The 20,333-nt window shown below is 62.6% G+C and overlaps 3 protein-coding genes across 8 annotated transcripts in view; 1 reads left to right on the top strand and 2 right to left on the bottom strand.

Moving 5' to 3' along the window:
* Window positions 1-420: 420 nt before the first annotated feature.
* On the bottom strand, window positions 421-6,548 carry RGS19 (regulator of G protein signaling 19). 4 transcript variants are annotated; one of them, XM_036825795.1, is made up of 7 exons: window positions 5,907-6,034; window positions 3,809-3,893; window positions 3,224-3,321; window positions 2,889-3,010; window positions 1,658-1,732; window positions 1,313-1,547; window positions 466-1,241 (listed from the first exon to the last, which is right to left on the bottom strand). In XM_036825795.1, exons 3-7 carry the CDS (start codon window positions 3,251-3,253, stop codon window positions 1,050-1,052), a joined length of 654 nt encoding a protein of 217 aa, XP_036681690.1. In that variant the 5' UTR covers window positions 3,254-3,321; window positions 3,809-3,893; window positions 5,907-6,034; the 3' UTR covers window positions 466-1,049. The 4 variants fall into 4 exon arrangements, with proteins under 4 accessions (XP_036681688.1, XP_036681690.1, XP_036681689.1 ...); XM_036825793.1 differs by lacking the exon at window positions 3,809-3,893 and having other exon boundaries at window positions 421-1,241; window positions 5,907-6,130; XM_036825794.1 differs by lacking the exons at window positions 3,809-3,893; window positions 5,907-6,034 and adding an exon at window positions 6,488-6,548.
* A 3,363-nt stretch (window positions 6,549-9,911) lies between these two features.
* Window positions 9,912-11,669, bottom strand: LKAAEAR1 (LKAAEAR motif containing 1). Its single transcript, XM_036825797.1, has 4 exons — window positions 11,625-11,669; window positions 10,336-10,999; window positions 10,082-10,204; window positions 9,912-9,997 (listed from the first exon to the last, which is right to left on the bottom strand). The coding sequence occupies exons 2-4, from the start codon at window positions 10,726-10,728 to the stop codon at window positions 9,938-9,940; spliced, it is 576 nt and encodes a 191-aa protein (XP_036681692.1). The 5' UTR covers window positions 10,729-10,999; window positions 11,625-11,669; the 3' UTR covers window positions 9,912-9,937.
* Window positions 11,670-14,079: 2,410 nt separating this feature from the next.
* Window positions 14,080-20,333, top strand: part of OPRL1 (opioid related nociceptin receptor 1) — an 11,877-nt gene continuing 5,623 nt past the window's right edge. Inside the window, exons 1-2 of one of the 3 annotated variants that reach the window (XM_036825787.1) lie at window positions 17,172-17,208; window positions 17,698-17,961. In XM_036825787.1, the coding sequence (XP_036681682.1) occupies window positions 17,729-17,961 (233 nt within the window). In that variant the 5' untranslated portion in view covers window positions 17,172-17,208; window positions 17,698-17,728. Of the gene's footprint in view, window positions 14,143-17,171; window positions 17,209-17,697; window positions 17,990-20,333 lie in introns of those variants that run through there. The other 2 variants (XM_036825788.1, XM_036825789.1) reach the window with 2 other exon arrangements.

Raw genomic sequence — 20,333 nt, 5'->3', positions numbered from 1 at the left:
AATCGCTTTACCAAGCAGAAACTCAGGGAACAGGGTGGCAAGTGTGTGCCTTGTGGGGCCCGTGAGACAGTACAGGTGACTGCCCGGCACCCAGGCTCTCGGGGAGGTCTCCCCCGTAAGTGTCCTGCCCCAGCCGGCCAGCCCCTGCCAGGGACCCTGCCTGCCCAGGACCTGGCCGGTGCCTCTTGCTGCGTTGCCACCCTTGGTGGCCAGGTGCCTTTGGGGCCACAGCGCCCTCGCGTGGGGAGGGCGGAGCACAGCTGCCTGCTGAGGCTGTTGCTCTGAGGGGCGGGGTTGGAGCAGAGCACAGGGTCCCTTCACTGAGCCTGGCTGCTCCCCTGCTGGGGGTCCTGGGCAACTCCTCCTCCTCTAGTTGCCCCCACAAATGTGGACAGAGGGGAGAGGCTTTTACTTTAAAAATATCTTCAATAATAAGATTCTATTTTGGGGGGGAGAGGAGTGGAGTTAAATATGAAAACTTTTTTTTTTTTTTTGATAAAACACACAGTGCCATGTTTCCTGGTTTAAACTCAATGAACATATAAAAGAGAAACCGGGTCCTGCTGCCTTGAGCCTCGTTCTGAGGTCCTGGGTCTGATCCCGGGGTGCAGATGGCACCAGCTGGAGGTCTCCTCTTGTCACAGAACTAGACAGTACAGAGGTTCTGTTCTCCACCAAAGGCATTTCTCAGGGCCCCCAGGAGCCCGGGGAGGAGGACCTTGTGAGCTTTGTGGGTCCAGGATGCTTTCAGGGAGGGCGCCTCCTTTCACCAGGTGGGAACCCCAGCAGGAAGCGCTCAGTGGGGGTGGTGGTGCTGGAGGGGCCGCCTAGGCCCAGAGGCCCTCACGCCTGCCTCTCGGCTGGATCCTGGGGCGCTGGGTCCTCTGGGTGGGGAAGGGGGCTTCTGGCCTGCCCTGCACCTGGAGCTCCTGCCTGGGACCGCCCGGGGCGCTGGGCCCGGCGGGTGTGCCCCACACGTGAAGCGCTCTTGTGAAAGGAGTCTCTGCCCGCGGGAGGGGTCCCGCGTCCAGGCAGCCACGGTGGGCAGTCTAGGCTTCACTGGAGGACGTGGAGCGCCCCCGGAGCAGCAGGGCGCGGTAGGCGGGGGAGCTGAGGAAGCGGGGGTAGGAGTCTCGGTGCATCAGCGTGTAAATCTGCAGCTGCGCGTCGTCAAACGTGTGCGCCGACGGCTCCTGCATCTTCTTGTTGATGCCCTCCCGCACCCGGGAGTCCAGGCTCACCTGCGGGACAGGGGCCGCGGTCAGGGGCCCGCAGGCGCCCCCGCCCCCCACCCCGGCCCCGCGCGGCGCACCTCCTTGGGGGACAAGATGGACACATAGTCCTCGTAGATGAGGCGCGCCTTCTCGTCCACCACGTGCTGGTTGGCCTCGGCCTTGAGCTCCTCGCACGCCAGCCAGAAGAGCATGTTCTCCTCGCTGTACTCGGTGCGCAGGAACTCCCGGAACACGCTGCGGCCCGCTGGGCTGTGCATCAGCTTGTCGAAGGACTGCGCCCAGCTCCGCACCTCCTCGGGGCTCGGTGTGGCGCTGCGGGGAATGCGCATCCCGGTATCCGCCACCGGCCGCGCCAGGCCCCGCCCCCTCCGCCCGGATCCCCCCACCCGCCCACACCGCGCAGACCCCCGGCCAAGACTCACCAGGCTTCGCAGCTGGGGAGGGGCTGCAGCCTGCTCTCCCGGGAGGCCCGCCACGCTCGCCGCCGCTCCTCGTTCCTGCCGGCAGAGGGGAAGGTGGCACTGCCCTCCGCGGCACGCGTGTGCGCGCAGGAGGCTGGTCACACAGTGACACCGACACGTGTCTGTATGGGCACGAGGCCTAGGGGCTCTCAGCACACGTGTGAACCCCCTGCAGGGTGGGTCTGCTCCTTTCCCACACTCCGGTCCGGCCCTGGGCCCGTTTTCTTGCCTTTGGTGTTTCACAGGCCCCTGGGGTACCTCTCCCTCCCTGGCCTGACCTCGACCCCCACTGCTGTCTCCCAGAGACTCCGGCTGATGTGGAGAAAGCCCCCAGCCCGTGTGTCTGACCCCTGACTCTCCCTCGGGGTCCTGCTTCTCTCCTGCGTTCCTGGCACAGCGTCAGTGCTGGCTCCCCAGGCCACACCTCCAGCTGGACCTCTCCCCAGGGTCACTGAGACAGCTAACGGACACCTCAAACTCAAAGGGCCAGACAGAACTCAGTCCCACCCTACCCCCACCCGCCAGACGCCAGACTCCTCGCTTGGCCCCCACGGCCAGATGCTCAGCGGGCCCTAACAATTCACGGCCTCGTGTCTCTACCCCCAGGCGCTCCCTCTCCTGTTTCAGGCCTCAGTTGCTCACTGCACTGGTCAGCTGATCCCCCTTTGGGTCCCCTCAGCGCTGTCCACTCAACAGCCAAGAGATGGAAGCCCGAAAAGGGCCAGGCCTCTGCAAGGCACAAAAACCCCAACAGGTTCCCTACGTGCCTAGAAACCACATTCCCCCTGGAGGCCCCATGTCCACCCCCTGCACTGTCCCAGGGCCAGGTCTCTGCTTAAAGCTCCTCCACCTGACACAATCTGTAGGACCTGCTTTTGTTCTGCTGTGGGTCCCCAGGGCCAGTCTGGGCCGGCTTACAGTAGACACGCGCGCACGCGCGCACACACACGTACACACGTGCGCGTGCACGTGCTGGCTAGGTGCCTGCATGTGGACACAACCTCGGTACACCAGCCATGAAAGTCACACACACAGAGGGGCCTGGGCACTGGCCGCCGGTCACCAGGCCCCTGGACGAGGGCTGTGGGTGATGCCTCAAAGGCCCCCGAGGGGCTGAGTGGGGTCCTGGGCCCCAGGTCCGCTCAGTGCCCCCCTCCCCGCCGGGCACACGGTGCACCCCAGGCCCACGTACCAAGAGCAGCTGCAACAGCAGCACCAGCACAAGCAGCAGGGGTTTCGCCCGGGGGGGGCCGGGGGGGCCGCATCAGGACTGGACATGGAGGGAGGCTGGTCCCCCTCCTCTGGCCCTGTGTGCTGGGGGAAGACGGGGCCACCTCAGCCTCCAGGCAGAACCTGTCGGAACCACCTGCTTCACCCCCCGCCCCCCGCCTGCCTGCTGGGGGCCGTGCTTGCTCCCGGGGGGGGGCATGACCCTTCTGGCCTCCCAGGTGTCCAAGGGTCTCCCAACTCCTAGTCATACCCCCAGCCCGCCCCCGAGGGACAGAGTCAGCGGTGGAGGTGGCCCACCTGCTTCTCAGCCTCAGGCGGGGTGGGCATGGGTGGGTGGAAGAGGTTGCCGGGGCTCCGTGGTGCCTGCTCCAGGACCCTCACCACAGCCTGGGGCTCTGAGAAGAGAGGCCGGGACTCTGGCGGAGGACCTGACACCGGTGGCGGCCTGCCGCCCTGGAGAGGTCCCGATCCTCCCGGAGGCGTCCCCCCGCCCCCTGCCCGGCCTCCCGCCTCCAGACTGCTCTGCCCAGGCCCTGACCCCCACTCCAGTCTACACTGTGGCTGTGAGGGGATGTGAGGTCAGGAAGGAGGGGACCCCAGACAAGATCTCCACAGGAGGTTCTGGGACACCCCCATCTGCTCGCTCCCTGGGAAGCCGGAAGCCAGGGTTCCTCTTTCTTGGTTTCCGGCTCCTGGCCCCTCCCAAGGGGGCTGGAGGCCCTCAGAGTCTGGGGCTATAAGGGCGGTGCATAGGGGTGGTGGTCAGACATTTAGACCCCCCCATCCCAGCTCCCTCCATCCCAGGTTTTCCTCGGCTGGTGGGAGGTGGTGAGGGTTGCTCCCCACGAAGGAGTCCGGATCAGCCCTGGGGAGGCTCCCCACCTGCTCCTGGGGACTCAGCAGGGGCAGCAGACCAGGCCTGCCACAAGGAGGACTTGAGTAGGACTTGGGGCTGGGGCGGGACGTCCTGAGGGTGCGGGAAGTGCAGCAGGCGCCGGTGAGGAGGGCCGAGAGCCGCCAGGGACCGCCACCTTCTCGGCCCGGTCACTGGCCCGGCACCCGAACACTCGGCTGGCACCTTCCCGCGCCCAGGGTCTCCCGGCCTCCCTTCCCCTCCCCCCCGCCAGGCTGCGGAAACCGCTGCGGCCCCAGGCCTCGCCGCAGGGCAGGGCAGGGCAGGGCGGGCGCGCCGGGCGGCGGCGGGGGAGGGGGCGCGTCCTGCTCCCGGGCGGGTCGGAGCCGCGGGGTCCCTTCCGCTCGGCGTCGGGGCGCACCTTCCACGGTGCGGGCGCGCGGGGGACGCCGGCGCCCCATCCTGGTGAGCGGCCCCCGCGGGAAACCCGCGGACCCGAGCCGCGGGGGCGGCCAATCAGGGTCCAGGAGGCAGTTTTGAACGCCTCCCCACCTGCCTCCCAACCTCTACCTCGGCCTGCGCCCACCTCGGCCCAGGCGAGGCGCCCCGCCCCACCGCCGGGGCCGGGGGCGCCCCCTGGCACGTCTGCCGCGCGGACCTTCCTGAAAACCCGCCGCGAGATGCTCAGGACTTGGTTTCACTTTATTTTCTCACTAAATGATCATCCTCCCTGCTGCCCCCCCATCCCTCAGCTCCTGGCCTTTTAACGTCTGTTTGGTCCATGTTGGCCTCGTGGGGTGTCCGATGGCAGGAGAGGAAAGTGGACGCTCTGGGACAGGCCCCGGGTCAGTCACCAGGCTAGGCAGCTCCTGCCTCCCAGCCACTGACCAAGTGCTGCGCTCAGAGGTGACAGCCCGGGATATGCACAGCTGGGGCACCTCTGCCTCCAGAGCCTGGGCGTGCGGAGGCCTCGGCCTTGACCCAAATCTGGGGGCCAGGTGTAGGGTCCCACGGGGCCTTGGCCACTCGGCCACCTGCCTGGCTTCCCCTGAGATCGCTGGGGGCGACCCTCAAACTGGATCCCACTGGCTTCCAGCAAACAGATGGGGAAGAAGCGGCCCGACAGCATGCCTACCCTCAGGGGTCAAGTTTCTAGGGAAAGGAAGGGGTGTGGCAACCTCTGAGGTCTGGTAGCTGTACCCCAGATGGGCTGTGACTTCCCCAGGCAGAGCCGCTCTTCCTCCTCTGCACCCCTACCCACTGTGAGTGGGGGCAGGGCCCCACCCCCCACCCCCCCCAGCACCCGGAAGGCTGTACCCCTCTAGGCTGCCTTCTCCAACTCAGCTCTGACTTGGACGAGGGGAGCTGCCTGAGGGTGCAGGGCCCAGGTGCTGGGGCCGAGTCTGGGGTGGGGAGGGGCAGGCGGAGAGGCCGTCCCTTCTGTCCTGGTTGTAGGCCCTGCACCTGGTCACCCATCCCTGGGCCTGGCTCCCTGCACCCTCCTCAGGCTGGCTGGGGCCACCTGTGCCCCTGGGGCACCTGCTCTCTTTCTTGGTGGGGGTCCAGGGTCTGAACCAGGGTTCCCGCTCCTCATTCGGGCACGTGGGAGGGGGCTCCCTCCCCTTCCCCAGCCCCTCCAGGCTTTGGCCCCTAAGTCTGGGATGGGAGAAGCTGGACAGGCAGCAAGTTTGGCCTCTGGGGACCGAGGCTCCCTCGGGAGCGGCTGCTGCTCTGCTCCACAGAAGGAAAAAGAACGTCCCCGAGCCCGCCCAGTCCAAAAAAAGAATTAGAAAATGTGACAATCCCAGGAAAGAAATGCCATAACCTTTGGGAGGGGGGTTGACAGAGGGGCTCCATTCCCTTCTTCTCACCCTCCTCAGCACCTTTCCTGTCTGCTGCGCCGCCCCCCTTCCCCGTAGGGAAGTCCCAGCCTGGCTCCTCCAAGGCAGGCCAGGTCTTCCTGGCCCTGGTGACCCTTGCCACGGCCCACCTCTACAATGGTGGGGGCAACCCACTTCTCTCTCCCTCTCTCTCACGGTAGGGTTTGGCCTGGAGAAGTCTGCCCCTTCCTCCAGCCTCTGACGCCCCCACCCCAATCTCAAGGAACTCGCCATGCGCCCCACTCACCAGCGACCCAAAGGCGAGGCAGGGGCGGGAGGGGCCAGGTTCGCTCTGGGCCCCACCCTGGCTGCCGAAGGGGCGTGTACTGCAGCAGCAGGACTCAAGTCAGACGGCAGGAGGTCCTCCTGCGCGTTCTGGAGCGAGGCTGGCGCCAGGAGCCCCCGATCGGCTCGGGCCGGGGGCGCAGCGCCTCCCCTGCGACTGGCAGGGATGAGTGGCTGCCAGATCCAACAGGGTGGGGGCGGGGGCAAACCGGGTGTCCCGCCTCGGCCCCTCCCCACAGGCTGAGGGGGGGGGACGGGAGACGCGGAAACCTGGGTTCTTCCGGCCCCCCCACCCCCGCTTTGAGCAATCACTTCCCCAGGCTTTGAGCTGCAGAAAAGGGGAACCCGGTTGCAACGGCCCCTCCCCCACGCGCGGGGACGGGCTCCAGTCCCGCCGCGGCCCAGGGTCCACGTGGACCCCGCGGCGGAGTCCTTGGGGCGCGGATTCCGGCGCCGGTTTCCGAGGCTCCCGCCCCGCACGGCCCCCGGGCCCTGGCCGGAGGGGCAGGGCCGCGGTCCTCGGCGCCGCGCGCGCGCACTCACCGGCCGCGCTCCCGAGCCACTCGCGCCGCAGCCGCCGGCCCGCGCGCTCCGAGGTCCGGCCGAATCGTCGGGGAGCGGGCGCAGGCTTCAGTGCGCAGGCGCCTCGGCCTCACTTCCCCAAAGCGCGGGGCCGGGACTTCCTCGCGCGGGCAGACGCCGGCCCGGCCCGCCCCGCCCGGCGCGCCCCGCCCCGCGCTCGGCCGGCTCCGCGCCCCACGCGCCCACTCCCCACCGCCCCGCGCGCAGGAGCGCGGCGCCTCCGTCCCCACCGTCGCTTAGGGTGGCCCGTGCTGATGATGGGGCCTCTGGCCCCCCGGGCCGGCTGAGTTGGTACTGCGGCAGCTGGGGGTGTGGCCGTGCCCCAGCTCTGCTCGGCGGGGCCGGTCCAGCGTTGCCGTTACGGGGTGGGGTGGGGTGGGGTGGGGTGGAGGTGGGGGGGCGTCCCCATAGGCTACTTGCCCCGCTCGAGGGAGAGGCCACTGGAAAGGACTGTCCCCCGTGGTCAGTCCCGGCCCGGCCCTAGCCTCTCTGGCACTGGGTGTCCTCCCCTGTGAAATAGGGTTAAGGGCGCGCTGTCACCGTGCTGCAGGGGACTTCCCAAGGAAGGGGGTTCCTGGGCTTCGGTGCCAGTGATGCCGGGGGTACTGGTTCTTATATCCGGGGTCGCCAAATGTCCCTGTCCGTGGGGCCTGGCTGAGTCCCTTTCAACCCCTCCAGTTGCCCCCAGATGTTCTACAGTTTAAAGCCACACCTCCCCTTTGCCACGAATGCCTGTCCCTTCTCTTTGGACAACTCTCCTCATATTTTATGACCTGGTCTAGCTGTGAGTTAAATTCCTTATCCCAGCATGCTTTGGGCCAGTGTCTGGGAGGCCCTGAGCCTGCTCTGGAAGTGGTCTGCAGAGTGTCTGAGTCCCCCTGGCCTCCGACCGTATGCAGCGCCTGTCCCCTGGTGCCCAGGGCCCGCTCACAAAATGCCTTCCAGTTGCTCAAGTTGTAGGTGATCACTTTTTTCAGTGCTCTTGGGGGTATAAAGGGGAGTGGAGATTTTACATGCGCTCTTCATTCATCCAGCAAATGTCTGCGTGTCCCCTGTGTGCCAGTCAGTGGGACCTGGCAGTGAGCAGGACAGACAAGCCCCGGAGCAGACAAGAAGTGGACTTGCAGACTGGGTGAGAGGTGAGGAGGGCTAAGGAGAACCACAGAGCGCGGAGGGGGGTGTTTCAGTGCTGCCTCTTGCTCAGCACAGGACAGAGCTGGAGCCGCTAGTAGAGCAGCAGGGCAGGAGCTGAGCTGAAGAGAGTGCGGGCCAAGGTCAGGGAGGAGAGAGGGGCCCTGCAGTCTGGGGGGCCTCTTGATGCCGTGTGCCCAGGGGGCTCGGCTGCCATGTTGACAGGCTGGCTGGAACAGGGCAGAGGCTGGAGGCCTGCCCAGATGGGAGGTGGCTGCTTCTTATTTAGCCTAGATAACAGTCCTGGGAGGTAGGTCCTTCAAAGGCGGGCCAGAGCTTAGTCAAGGTCACACAGCCCTGCCTATGCCATGGTGCTTGACGTGGCATCTTCACCCACCTCCTGAGACGTGTGGGGCAGCTGGATGCGGGTGTGGGTCAGCGCACTTCTCTTCCACTCAGGCCACACTCTATACGCTTCTCTGGCCCGCCCCTCCCCCTCCCAGCCCTCCATACACTGTCCTTCCTCTCGCCACCCCCGCATGTCCCCCGGCCACTTAGGCCTCTCCATACCCCTTGCCTCAGCCCTCCTGGGTCTTCTGCCCTTCCTCTGGGGAGTCTATCCCATGTTCCACAGGAGGAACCAAGTGGGCTGGGCAGGGGCTCATTCAAGGCTGTGCAGCAGGTAATGCTGGGGGTGGGAATTTGAACCCAGGACCCTCTGTCTAGAGCATGAGCTCCCAGCCCCAGAGACCCACCTGATCCCTCACAGCCCCCAGTACCTTGGGCTGTGGCCTACATGCTTTGCTTTCCCATAGCAGAAACCTCCTTCAGGCCCTGCAGAAACGTCCTCGGGCACTTTCCCGGGCCTTCTCTGCAGACCGAGGACCCCTCCCTGGTGTGGGGATCAGAGGGTGCCCATGTGCCAGCCCCACACCTGGTGCAGAGCTGTCTGTGAGGCCGCCCTCTTGCTGGCCTCCTTAGGGCGGTGGGTGCCTCTCTCGTCCTCTGTCCTCAAGTGCCTGCCTGATGCTCCCCTTCCCTGTCTCTCTGCCCCTCGCCCAAGCCACCTTCTCTTCCCCTGTTCCTTGTTTCCCCTACCTGCCTGAACCGCCCCCCGCCCCCTCCCGCCCATAGAGAGCTCCCCCCTCCCTCATGGAGCTTCCAGTCTCCAGCTCCACACACAGTTCTGGGCTTGGATCAACGCCAAGGGTGCAACAACCCAGAACAGGCGAAGGGTCCTGTGAGGGGGAAGGGCTCGCTGAGGACACAGAGGGCTCAGGTCCCCATTCTGAGCTGCGTCAGGGAGGGTGTTGGCCGCCACAGAGCAGGATTCCTTGCTGGACCCCAGCTCTGACCTCTGCCAGTAGAGGGCCCACCCCTCCAGGACCAGTTCTCTGCTGCAGGCTGGCAACTCTGCCAGAGCCTCCTGGCAGGGGAGGGCCTTGTCTGAGGCCCCCACCTCTGTAGCCCGCTGGACTGCTGGGAGGGAGGAAAAGGGAGAGCCGGCTAAGAGAAATCTCAGTCTCTGCAAAGAGCCTGTGTTGGGCAGGAGAGTAAGTTCTCGAAGGAGAGATCTGTGCAGAAACTTGGGAGGTTCTTCAGAATCCAGGGGGTTTGCAGGATGTGGGTTTGTCAGAATGGAACAAGGGCGGTGTCCTTCCTGTCCTCTGTGTGTGTGCATGTGTATGTACGTGTGTGTGTGTGTGTGGGGGGGGTCCAGTAAGGGGGATCACAGGGGCAGAGGAGGACTATCAGGATGGAAAGGAAAACCCGAGGGTGATTTCTGCCTGAAGGGGTCTCCCCTTCCCCAGTCTCCTGTCCAGAATGTCACCTTCCTCTCTGACCCTCTGATGGAGTGACCTGCAGTCTGGGGGCGGCCCACTTGGGTACCACTTTCTCCCGGCGGCTGCCCTTACCTCTGGGGGTGTGACTGCTGCTGCTGCAGGCTCTCCCCATCACGCCCAGGCTGGGGGCTCCCACGGACTCGCAGGGCACCAGACTGCCTGATGGGGGCAGCGTGGGATTTGGGGGATTAGGGGCGCCCCTGCCCCCCGTGAGTCTGATGCCAGCCAGCTTGCAGCTTTCCACTTTGTTGGAGGAGCTGCGCTCTGAGTACCCCAGTGTCTGTGACATCGGATGTGGGAGACGCAGCATCCATCCGTCCCCCTTGCCTCCCAGGGGACCTAGAGAAAGGAAGCCTAGAGACCAGGGGGCGCTTGGAAAGTGAGAACTTTATGTATGTAGGAGGGTGGGGCGCAGTCGTGCCCTGTGGGGTCGCCATCAGCGCGGGAAGATGCTGCCGTCGACTTTCTCCTCCAGAATGGTTTCCACGCGCCTCCGCTGCCGGGGAGGAGGTGCTGGGGCCCGGTGTGCGGGGCGGAGGGCGGGCTCCCCCCTCCCGGCCCTTCCCGGGCTCGCAAGCACCTCTTGACGGTCCAGGGGGTCTGGGATCCGCGTGGGCTTCAGCTGCGGCGGCAGGAACAGCTCCAGCCGGAGGGCGGCGCGCGCGGACTTCTGCCGCAGGATGAGGAGCGAGACCTCCTCCGCCTGCGGGTGCCGGGGTCAGGGCGCGGGGGTGTTGCGGAGCCTTAGCGACGGGCGGCCCCGCCGCACCCGCAGAGCCCCGGGCCGGGTGGTCCCCCCGTCCCGACCTCGCCCCGGCCCCGCCCCTGCCTCACCCGCAGGCGGGCGTAGCGCAGTCGGAGAGCGCGGACTCGGCCGTGGGCCTCGGCGGCCTTGAGGACGCCGAGGACCCGGTCCTGGCGCTGCGCGGGCGGCTCGAGCGGCAGCGTCCACGCGCGCGGGTCAGGCATGCGGTACCCCAGCTCCGCTGACTCGCTCGGGAAGACGGAGGCGGCCGCGTCCACGTCCTCCAGCAGGTCGCCGAAGAGCAGGTGGCTGTGGCGCTGCGCGGGCCGCATGGCCGCCAGCCCCTCCAGCGTGAGGGCCCAGCCCGGCGTCGGGGGCTCCGCCTTGGCACACCCCACGCGGGCCCCTGCGCCCTGCGCGCCCTTGCCCGCTCGCTCCCGCGGGACCCTGCGCGCGGTCCCCTTCGCCGGCTCTGGCTGCATCCTCGGGCCCTGCCGAGGGAAGACGATGTCCCGTTGGCGCCCGCTCCTTCGGTCTGACCTGGCCCCGCCGTGGGTTCCCAGCTCCGGCCCCTCTGGACCCCGCGCAGCCCGCCTTAGGGCCCGCACCTCTGACCTCTGCACCTTTGCCGCACCTCGCACACGTCCCGGTCAGCTCGGCCTCCTTACTCACTCCTGCATTCCGCTAGAACTTTCTGATCCACTCCCTTCCTGCCCACGGGCTGTTTCTGCCGCCCTGAGTTGACCTCAGGCACTACCCAGGGGTGGAGACAGCTTGAGGCTGCTCTGGGTGAGGCTAGGAGGACACTTCCTCCCATGCCAGGACCCTCGCTCTGTTCAGTCCCCCATGTCTGCGTAGGCCTCAGATCCCTCTGTCTTAGTGTTAGGGGCTGGAGATGGAGGGGGTGGGCCTTCATTATATCTTGGGCAGAGGACTCATGCTTTTCTGGGAGATGTGTGTGCGTTTGATGTTGTTGTGTGGGTCCGTTTGTGTGTCTGTGGGAGGTCTCACTTGTGTGCGGGGGAGTCGCAGAATCGAATGGACAGCTGGCTTGCTGCAGGGGAGACGCCATCCCCCCAGCCTGTCCCCCGCTGGGTCTAGATGGAGTAAGGGAGAGAGGAGCCCAGGGAAAAGGTGGTAGAGGGGGAAGGGCCCACGAGGTGGGAGAGGGAAACACCGCGGAAGTCCCGGTGCAGCCCTGCAGGGCTCCTTTCCTCGCCCGGCCCAGCCCACAGCACCCCAGACCCCGGACCCCAGATCCTGGGCCGGGTCCTGGCCCACACTGGGACAGAGGCTGGCGTCCGCTCCCTCCCCCGCCCCGTCCCTAGCGGCGGCGGTCGAGTGCCCGGCCCTTGCCTCCCATCTCCACACCCCATACTTTCCGCCTTCTCGGGTCTGGGCCTCCAACGCAGCCCAGACTCTCTGGGACTTGTTGACGCGGTTGCTCGGCAACCAGGAGGCCCGCCCCTCCCCCCAGCCAACGGGGGCGGAGCGAGCCCTCGGGGAGGTGCGTGGTCAGAACCGCGGTCCGAGTGCGCTGAGGTCCTCGGCCAGATGCCCCGCCCCGGGACCTCCCGGCTGTCAAGGACCACGAGGGAGATGACCGCCAGCTTTAACAGCCTGGGTGCGCTCTTTTTCCTTTCTGAAGAGTCCCAAACGCACTCTTCTGCGGGCTGCGGGCCCAGCTTCCTGGCTGGAGAGGTCTTTGCTGGTTAGTTTTGGGGTCAGGGGGCGCAGATCTGAGGAGACCTTCGTGGGTGAGCCCCTTCCCCCTCCTCATGGCCCACGAGGCCTCCCACAGCAGAACTCAGGACTCTTCACCTCTTCCAGGGCAAGTCTGGGGATCCCAGGGGTGGTGTCGGAACAGAGTCGGTTTTTTTTTTTAGTCCATTGGTTTTTTTAAAAAAAATATTTATTTTCTTCCTTGTTTTCAAATAAATTTATTCATTTATTTATTTTTGGCTGCATTGGGTCTTTGTTGCTGTGCACAGGCTTTCTCTAGTTGTGGAGAGCTGGGGGCTACTCTTCGCTGCGGTGCGCGGGCTTCTCATTGCGGTGGCTTCTCTTGTTGCGGAGCCGGGTCTCTAGGCGCACGGGCTTCAGTAGTTGTGGCACGGGGGCTCAGTAGTTGCGGCTCGAGGGCTCTACAGTACAGGCTCAGTAGTTGTGGCACACGGACTTAGTTGCTCCGCGGCATGTGGGACCTTCCTGGACCAGGGCTCGAACCCGTGTCCCCTGCATTGGCAGGTGGATTCTTAACCACTCCGCCACCAGGGAAGTCCTTTCTTTCTTTTTTTTTTTGGGCTGTGTTGGGTCTTAGTTGCGGCGCGTGGGCTCTTCGTTGCGGCACGCGGGCTTCTCTCTAGTGGTGGTGTGCACGTTTTCTCTCTCTCCTTGAGGCGCGTGAGCTCAGTAGTTGTGGTGCGCGGGCTTAGCTGCCCTGCGGCATGTGGGATCTAAGTTCCCCGACCAGGGAGCAAACCGCGTCCCCTGCATTGGAAGGCGGATTCTTTACCACTGAACCACCAGGGAAGTCCCCAGACTCGGGTTTTGACTTCTGGGTCCTGGGTCCTAGATTTCTGTAATTTGTTTGTGCATTTGTTAATTTCATAATATTTTATAACTGATTCACTTAATTGATTAATTCTTTAATTTGTTCGTGCACTCGTCAGATTATTCTGGATTCATTAATCCATGTACTCATTCCACAGTTGATGTTAGGCCAAAATTAGTGCATTAAGTCCATAATTTGTTAAAGTATTGGTGGTTCCCACAGTGTAAACATGCCTCTCCCCTTCATTCATGGATGTACCAAGGTGGTCACTGAGGCCCATGGATGGTGCCGCTTTGGGAGTTCACAACCTGAGTCCCTGAGGGGAGAGACTGTCCTGGCTTTGGGGGTGGGGTCTCAGCTGAGGTTCTGGCCTTTCTGAAGCAGGCTGTTGACTGTTCCCATTGATTTTGGAAGCTTGCTCTGGCCTCCCAGTGAGAGGGTAAGCTTTTTTTTTTTTTTAATACATCTTTATGGGAGTATAATTGCTTCGCAATGCTGTGTTAGTTTCTGTTGTACAACAAAGTGAATCAGCCACATGCATGCATATATCCCCATATCCCCTCCCTTTTGTGGCCCCGTATCTCCGGAGCTGGCATGCCATCCCCTCCTTCCCAAAGCTGCATGGAACTGTCCATCCTTCCAGCCCCCAAGCCTTTGCAGGAGCTGTTTCCTGGATGCTTCCCCTTCCTGCCGCCGGGCTTGTGCCTTTAGGGGGAGGCCTGGGCCTTGGGATTCAGCATCACTGAGGGGCTTTTGAAGGCAAAGGTCTCTGGGCTCCAGAAGAAGCAGTGAGGGCTTAGGCAGGCTGACCTACCTCCTTCAAGCAGTCCTCCTGGATACACACAGCCCAGGCCAGTACCACCTCTGGCCCTCACTCTGCGCTCCCACAGGAGTGAGTTCTCTGAGACAGGAGTCTGGGCCCTCCTCTCAGCTTCCCAGGGTCCTGGCCAGGGAGATGAGGGGAGGAAGTGACTTGCACTTGGGGAGAGGGGGAGAATGGGCACACTCTCCTGCAAGAAGGGGCTTGTAACTTTCCCTGTGTTTCTGTAGGATTGAAAACCTTTGACACCCTCTCCTCCCTAATTCCCAGAGGGCCTGGTGTTGGCACAGTTCACATTCCTGAGAGGAGCTTCTTCCTGCTTCTCCACCCCCCTACGGCTCCCCTGGGAGGGGAGGTGCTCCCTCTGTCTGGGGCCCAGCCACTGGGAGGCCCCGGGCCACGTCTCCCGCCTGTTTCTGTGTCCAGGATTCACGTGTTTTTCAAGGGCTGATGGAAATGCTGAGATCTGAGAGCATGCTGATCAACGCCAAGGCCTGAAAGTAAAACTTCAAAATAGTATTAGTAAGTATTATGAAATGACTGCAAAATTTAACATTATATTGCAAATCTACAATTCTCTGTCACTGTACGTGAATATTAGGAAGTTAAAATCACAAGGAAAAAGTAATATTTTATGAAGAAGCCCAGAATTATAAAAATCCGTTTACTTTTTTTTGCACGCAGGCTCTTCTCTAGTTGAGGCGAGCGGGGGCTACTCTTCGTTGCGGTGTGCGGGATTCTCATTGCGGTGGCTTCTCTTGTTGCGGAGCACGGGCTCTAGGCACGCGGGCTCAGCAGTTGTGGCTCGCGGGCTCTAGAGCACAGGCTCAGTAGTTGTGGTGCGTGGGCTTAGTTGCTCCGCGGCATGTGGGGTCTTCCCGACCGGGGCTTGAACCCGTGTCCCCTGCACTGGCAGGCGGATTCTTAACCACTGCGGCACCAGGGAAGCCCCATTCCTTTTACTTTTTAACAGCACAACTGGCCTGGTGACTGAATCCCTGGGGGTGGCTGTTCTGGGTGAGGCTGCTGGCGACTGTGCTTTGATTCCCGTGCCCTACTCCCGGGGGTGGGGGGGTGGCAAAGCATATGCGGACCGAGGGGCAGCAGACAGTGTGCCATCTGGCGTTGACGGGCCCTGAGTCACTGCGTGCAAGAGTGAGGTGCGTTCACCCCAGTTTGTGGGTGTCACCGGCACTCTGGGACCTGGGTCCTGCCCGGAATGCCTGTTGACCTCCAAGTGTAGCCCTGGTCAGGCTGTCACTTGATACGTTGCGGACCCGTGTTCTGTGCTGTCATTCACGTAAGCTGCGTGTCTTGGGCTGTCGCTGGTACCCTTGCATGTTTTGTTTGGCCTGCATATGATGTGTGTGTTTGAGGTTGTCTTGCTTTGATACAGATGCTCACACGTGTTCCCTGCTGCCTCATGTGTGACACATACGTTCTGTGTCTTATCCTGGCCGTACAGGGGTCGAGAGAGGCTGGGCCATTTCCTGGGCCAGGCCCCCTTTGTGGGAACCCTGCAGGGTCCATGGCTGGGGGCTACCATCCCCAGGGAGTGTCGTCAGCACCCTGGCCTGGCCCCCCACCGTCCTGTCCTTGGGCTGAGACTGCCCGTGCGGGCAGGTGGGCCCAGGCGACCTCATCCTCGGTGCTGTCTCCGCCCGATGTGCCTTCATGGGAGGTCTGTCCAGACGGGAACTCACACCCAGCCTCAAGGCAGCCTCCTAGCCCCGCCCTTTCCCCAGGCTGAAGGCCATTAGGAAATGCAGCTTCGTAAACTGGCGGGCAGGTGGGCCCAGGTAGTGGGGGTGGGAGGGGCTGAGGTTGGCTGCTCAGGCCTCGGGAAGCCCAGGTCGGGGAGGCTGCAGGAGGGCAAGCCCCTGGGGTTCCTGCCCTGCGGGGCTCCCAAGGTCAATGGGATGGGGCTTCGAGCTTTGCCTGGAGAATGTGGTGCACGTGTGTCCCCTGGGCGTCTGAGGCTTTGATCTGCCTCTTCTCCCGTGTCTACCTCGTGCCTCACGTGCACCCTAGTGTGGGTTTGCGTGGGTGTGGCCCATGCGTCTGTGGGTCCCTTCGAGTGTCTGTGCGTCCTCTGAGCATGTACCCATGTCTGTTTGTTCACCTGTGTGCCTATTTGGGCATCTTTGTGTGTGTTTTTGTGAGTCTTTGTGTCCTGAGTGCCTCTGTGGATGTGCCCCATGTCTCCACACGTGTCCCTGGGTCGACTGCAGTGAAGATGCAGAGATAAGTCCTGGGGGACAGCCTGGGATGCTGAGCCCTAGGGTATTTGCCTGCTCTGTCCTCTCCTGATTCGCCAGGTATCCTAGCGACGCTGCTGCCAGTCGCCTAGCAACCAGGTCCCCATCCTTGGAGACAGATGCTCCAAGCAGGGTCTGGGCTGTGTGGGCAGAGCCCGGGCAGGAAGAACGACCCCTTGACTGGGTGGGGCTGGCAATTCAGCTCAGGGGTCACCCACAAGGCATGTGACCTCAGGGATGGGAAGGAGGCAGCTCCATGTTCTGCTGTGTGGGTGCTGGGGGCCCAGGCTGTGAGGGAATGATGTTCAGATGTTGTCCAGGGACCCAGCTGTGGCAGAGGTGCCCTTGGTGGGTCTTCAGGTGGCAGACAGACCTGGCTTTGAACGCTGTCTCTGCCACTTTGACAGGTGGCTTCACACTGCTGAGGTGCTGAGGCTTACTGCTCTTGTTGGCACAAAGGTGGTGCTGAGGCCCACAGTTAGGGGTAGTGGGGATGGACAAGCTCGTGCTTGTGACGGGCTTGGCACCCAGGAGGCACACGGGACACACTGGACAGTCCAGACATCCTGCTTGTTTATGAGGCTCTGATCTGATCAGGGCTGGCTGGGCAGGGCCCCAGCCACCCAACCGGCGGCCCCCTGTGGCTCAGCTGCCCTGGGATCCCAGCTGAGGGGCGCTGTTCTGGGCATGGAACTCCGACTGGGGCAGGTCTGAGTCCGTCCAAGGCCCTGCTTCTGTGTGAGATGCAGCTTCACGTCTGTCTCTGTCTTGTGTGTGTCTCTCCGAGTCTCCGTTCCATGGCTTTGTGTGTTTCTGCATGTCCTTTGTGTCTGTTCTTGTGTGTTTGTCGCTGTGCCTCCCTGTGTCTGTCCCTGAGTCCCTGTGTGTCCGTGTGTGTGTGTGTGTGTGTGTGTGTGTGTGTGTGTCCGTCCACGCGTCTGAGCTCTCACGTGCACCTCTGTCCCTGTGTCCATGTGTTCGAGCCTGCCTCTGTCTGGGCTCTGTGGGTCCAAGCCTCTCTCTGTTGTTCATCTCTAAGGGTGCACCCTGGTCCCTTTGCATCTGTCCCCACCCAGCCTGGGGCCCCCTCCTCCATCCTGCACGGCCCCTCCCCCTCTGGAGCTGCAGCCTCCTCCCCTCCCCCAGCTCCGTGCACCAGGCTGCTGCGTCTGGTCTGGCGTCTGAGAAGGAGAAGGAGCAGCTGCCACTGAGCGGCAGCCGCAGTCCCGTCCAGACCCAGAGCTGAGTTGGGCTGGCGCTCCCAGCCCTGCTCTGCCGCAGGCCGAGGGTTCGGGTCTCCGGGGTCCCAGCTCCCAGGGAGGTCACCGAGGTAAGGCTGAGCCGCTGGGGGCTGGCGTGGAGGTGACCTGCGGTGGCCGCAGCCCTCAGGCAGGGCTGGGGAGGGGCAGCAGGAGGCCCTGGGCTCGGTTGCCCTGTGTCCAGTGTTCCAGGTGCTTCTGGGCGTGTCTTGGTCCCTTTTGTGTCTGCGTGTGCACGAGGGCAGCTTTGGGCATCTGTGTGTGTGTGTGTGTGTGTGTGTGCGTGCGTGTGTGTGTCTGTGAGCCCCCGTGGGTGGACACATCCCGCTGCGTAAGCGCATCCCATGTGGGAGCCCGCAGGCCAGCTGAGACCGTGTCCCTGTGTGTGTGCACGTGTGCCCCTGTGTTCGTGTATCCCTGTCCCTGGCATACACGTTTGCGTGTCTCCATGTGCCCCGGTGTGTGTGTGTATGTGTGTGCGCACGCAGTGCCTCCGTGTCTGTGGCCCGGGGCAGGGTGGGTGCTGGGTGCCGCGCTCACATGCCCCTGTGCCTTCCCAGGTACCGCGGGGCTTTGCGCGCAGGGCGGGGCATGGAGTCCCTCTTCCCTGCCCCGTTCTGGGAGGTCCTCTACGGCGGCCACCTGCAGGGCAACCTGTCCCTCCTGAGCCCCAACCACAGCCTGCTGCCCCCGCACCTGCTGCTCAATGCCAGCCACGGCGCCTTCCTGCCCCTCGGGCTCAAGGTCACCATCGTGGGGCTCTACCTGGCTGTGTGCATCGGGGGGCTGCTGGGGAACTGTCTCGTCATGTATGTCATCCTCAGGTAGGCTGAGCCCCCCCCCCCCGACCCAGTTTCCCACTGGTGGGTCTCGAGAGCTGCCTGCTCTGGCAGGCTTGGCAGGTGGGGATCTCCCATTCCCCTCTTCAATTCCCGGTCCCCCTGCCACCGGGCAGGGTCAGTCCTGAGGCCCTGGTGGCTCAGCCCCTCGGGAGGCACTTGACTGGGGGGAGGGAGAGGCAGGGGCCAGTCCTGGCGTGGGAGGAGGTGCAGCTCCGTCCCACATGGAGCGTCACCCTGACTCCCGAGAGGTGACGTTCCATCTGAGCCGTGGGCCAGGCTCCCAGCCAAGCTGCCGTGTGAGTACCCCACGGGCCCCCACGGTGATCCCGGAAGGCAGCTCTTGTCGGCGGCGTCCAGGTCCGGCGCTGGGACAGCCTCACGAAGCCCCTTCCTCAGCTCCGGGGCTCCGTGTTCACCGCTGGTGTTTGGGCCGATTCCAGCATTTGCTGGCGCTCAGAATGGGAACGCTCGTGGGGTCAAGGATGGCAGCCACGCTGCTGGGGGGACATAATGGGGGATGGTGTGGGGACATTGTGGAAGGATGGCCGAGACAGTATGAGGGGACAGCACGGGGAAACAAAGTGGGAAGAGCGTGGGAGAGAGTGTGGGGACAGCGTGGGGGACAGCGTGGGGACAGCGTGGGGGACAGCATGGGGGACAGCGTGGGGATGGCATGGGGAGCCAGAGTGGGAAGAGCATGGGGGGGGAGTGTGGGGACAGGGTGGGAACAGTGTGTGGGGATGGCATCGGGATGGCGTGGGGACACACGCACGTGTGCATGTGTGTACACACGTGCATACATGTATGTGTACGCATGCACGTGAGCATGTAAATGGTTGTGTGTACACACATGGGAGTGTGCACCTGTGTGAATGTGTACACGTATGTGAGTGTGTGCGTGTCTGGGTGTGTGCATATACGTGTGTGTACTGCACTTTGTACATACATCTGTGTGCATGGACACAATACACACGAGCATGTATGTGTTTGTACATGTATGTGAGCGTGGGCGTGAATGCGTGAGCGTGAACACATACACATGTGTGCATGTGGGTACACGCACATGTGCTCGTGTATGTATGTACACACACGTGTGCATGCGCGCACATGTATGTGTGCATGTGCACACGCCCTTGTGGCTGTGTCCGTGTGTGTGCATGTGTGTGAGCATGCCCTTGTACATTTGTACGTGCTGGTGTGTGTCGTGTGTGTGCTCAGACAAGGGGCTGGGAGGAGCAGCCGCACTTCCCCCAGTGCTGACCCCGGGGTACTAGACTCACGTGCCCCTTCGTGGCTGGATGGTGTGCTATGGGTGAGAAATGTGGATGGGGGTGGGCTTGTTCCTCCTTCCGGTTGTGAGTGTTTCTTTTGGGGCCTCTCCTCTGTGCGGGGGCATCAAAACCCTCAGAGGCACGTCTTGATTAGAGCAGAGAGGGGAGGTCATCTTGCCCACGAGCAGTCCCCACGGAGAGTGGTGCCCGCGAGCTGCTGTGAGCACGCCGGGCTCAGAGGCAGAGCGATGTGTTCTGAGCCGTGGGGCTGGGGGGGACTGCCTCAGCGGCCAGAAACACCCAGCTCCAGTCCCTGCTCTTTTTTTACAGACAATGTTCTTAAAGCAGTTTTAGGTTCACAGCAAAATTGAGGAGAAGGTACAGCGGTTTCCCATATAGTCCCTGCCCTGCCCTCCCCTCCCCAGGCATAATCTCCCCCATTATCAACATCCCCACCAGAATAGTACATTTTCACAACTGATGAACCTACATTGATACATCATAATCACCCCAAATCCATAGTTTACCTCAGGGTTCCCTCTTGGTGTTGTACTTTCTATGGGTTTGGACAAATATACAATGGCACGTATCCACCATTACAGCATCACACCGAATAGTTTCATTGCCCTAAAAATCCCATGCTCTGCCTTCTCCTCCTTTCCCACCTCCCAACCCCTGGCAAACACTGATCTTTTTACTGTGTTCATAGTTTTGCTTTTCCAGAATGTGGAATCATACAGTCTGTAGCCTTTTCAGATTGGCTTCTTTCACTTAGCAATATGCATGTAAGGGTCCTCCATGTCTTTTCATGGCTTGATAGCTCATTCCTTTTTACTGCTGAATAATATTCCATTTTCTGGGTGAGCCACAGTTTATTTATTCATCCACCTACTGGAGGACATCTTGGTTGCTTCCAAGTTTCAGCAACTATGAATAAAGCTGCTATAAACATCCGTGTGCAGGTTTTTATGTGGATATGTTTTCAACTCCTTTGGGTAAATATCAAAGGGTGGGTGATTGCTGGATCTTATGGTAAGAGTCTGTTTTGTAAGAAACTGCCAAACTGTCTTTCAAATGGCTGTA

The sequence above is a fragment of the Balaenoptera musculus genome, chromosome 15 (assembly GCF_009873245.2).
Source record: "Balaenoptera musculus isolate JJ_BM4_2016_0621 chromosome 15, mBalMus1.pri.v3, whole genome shotgun sequence".
In the NCBI taxonomy this organism is placed as follows: Eukaryota; Metazoa; Chordata; class Mammalia; order Artiodactyla; family Balaenopteridae; genus Balaenoptera; species Balaenoptera musculus.
This window is presented reverse-complemented; position numbering and strand designations above follow the sequence as displayed.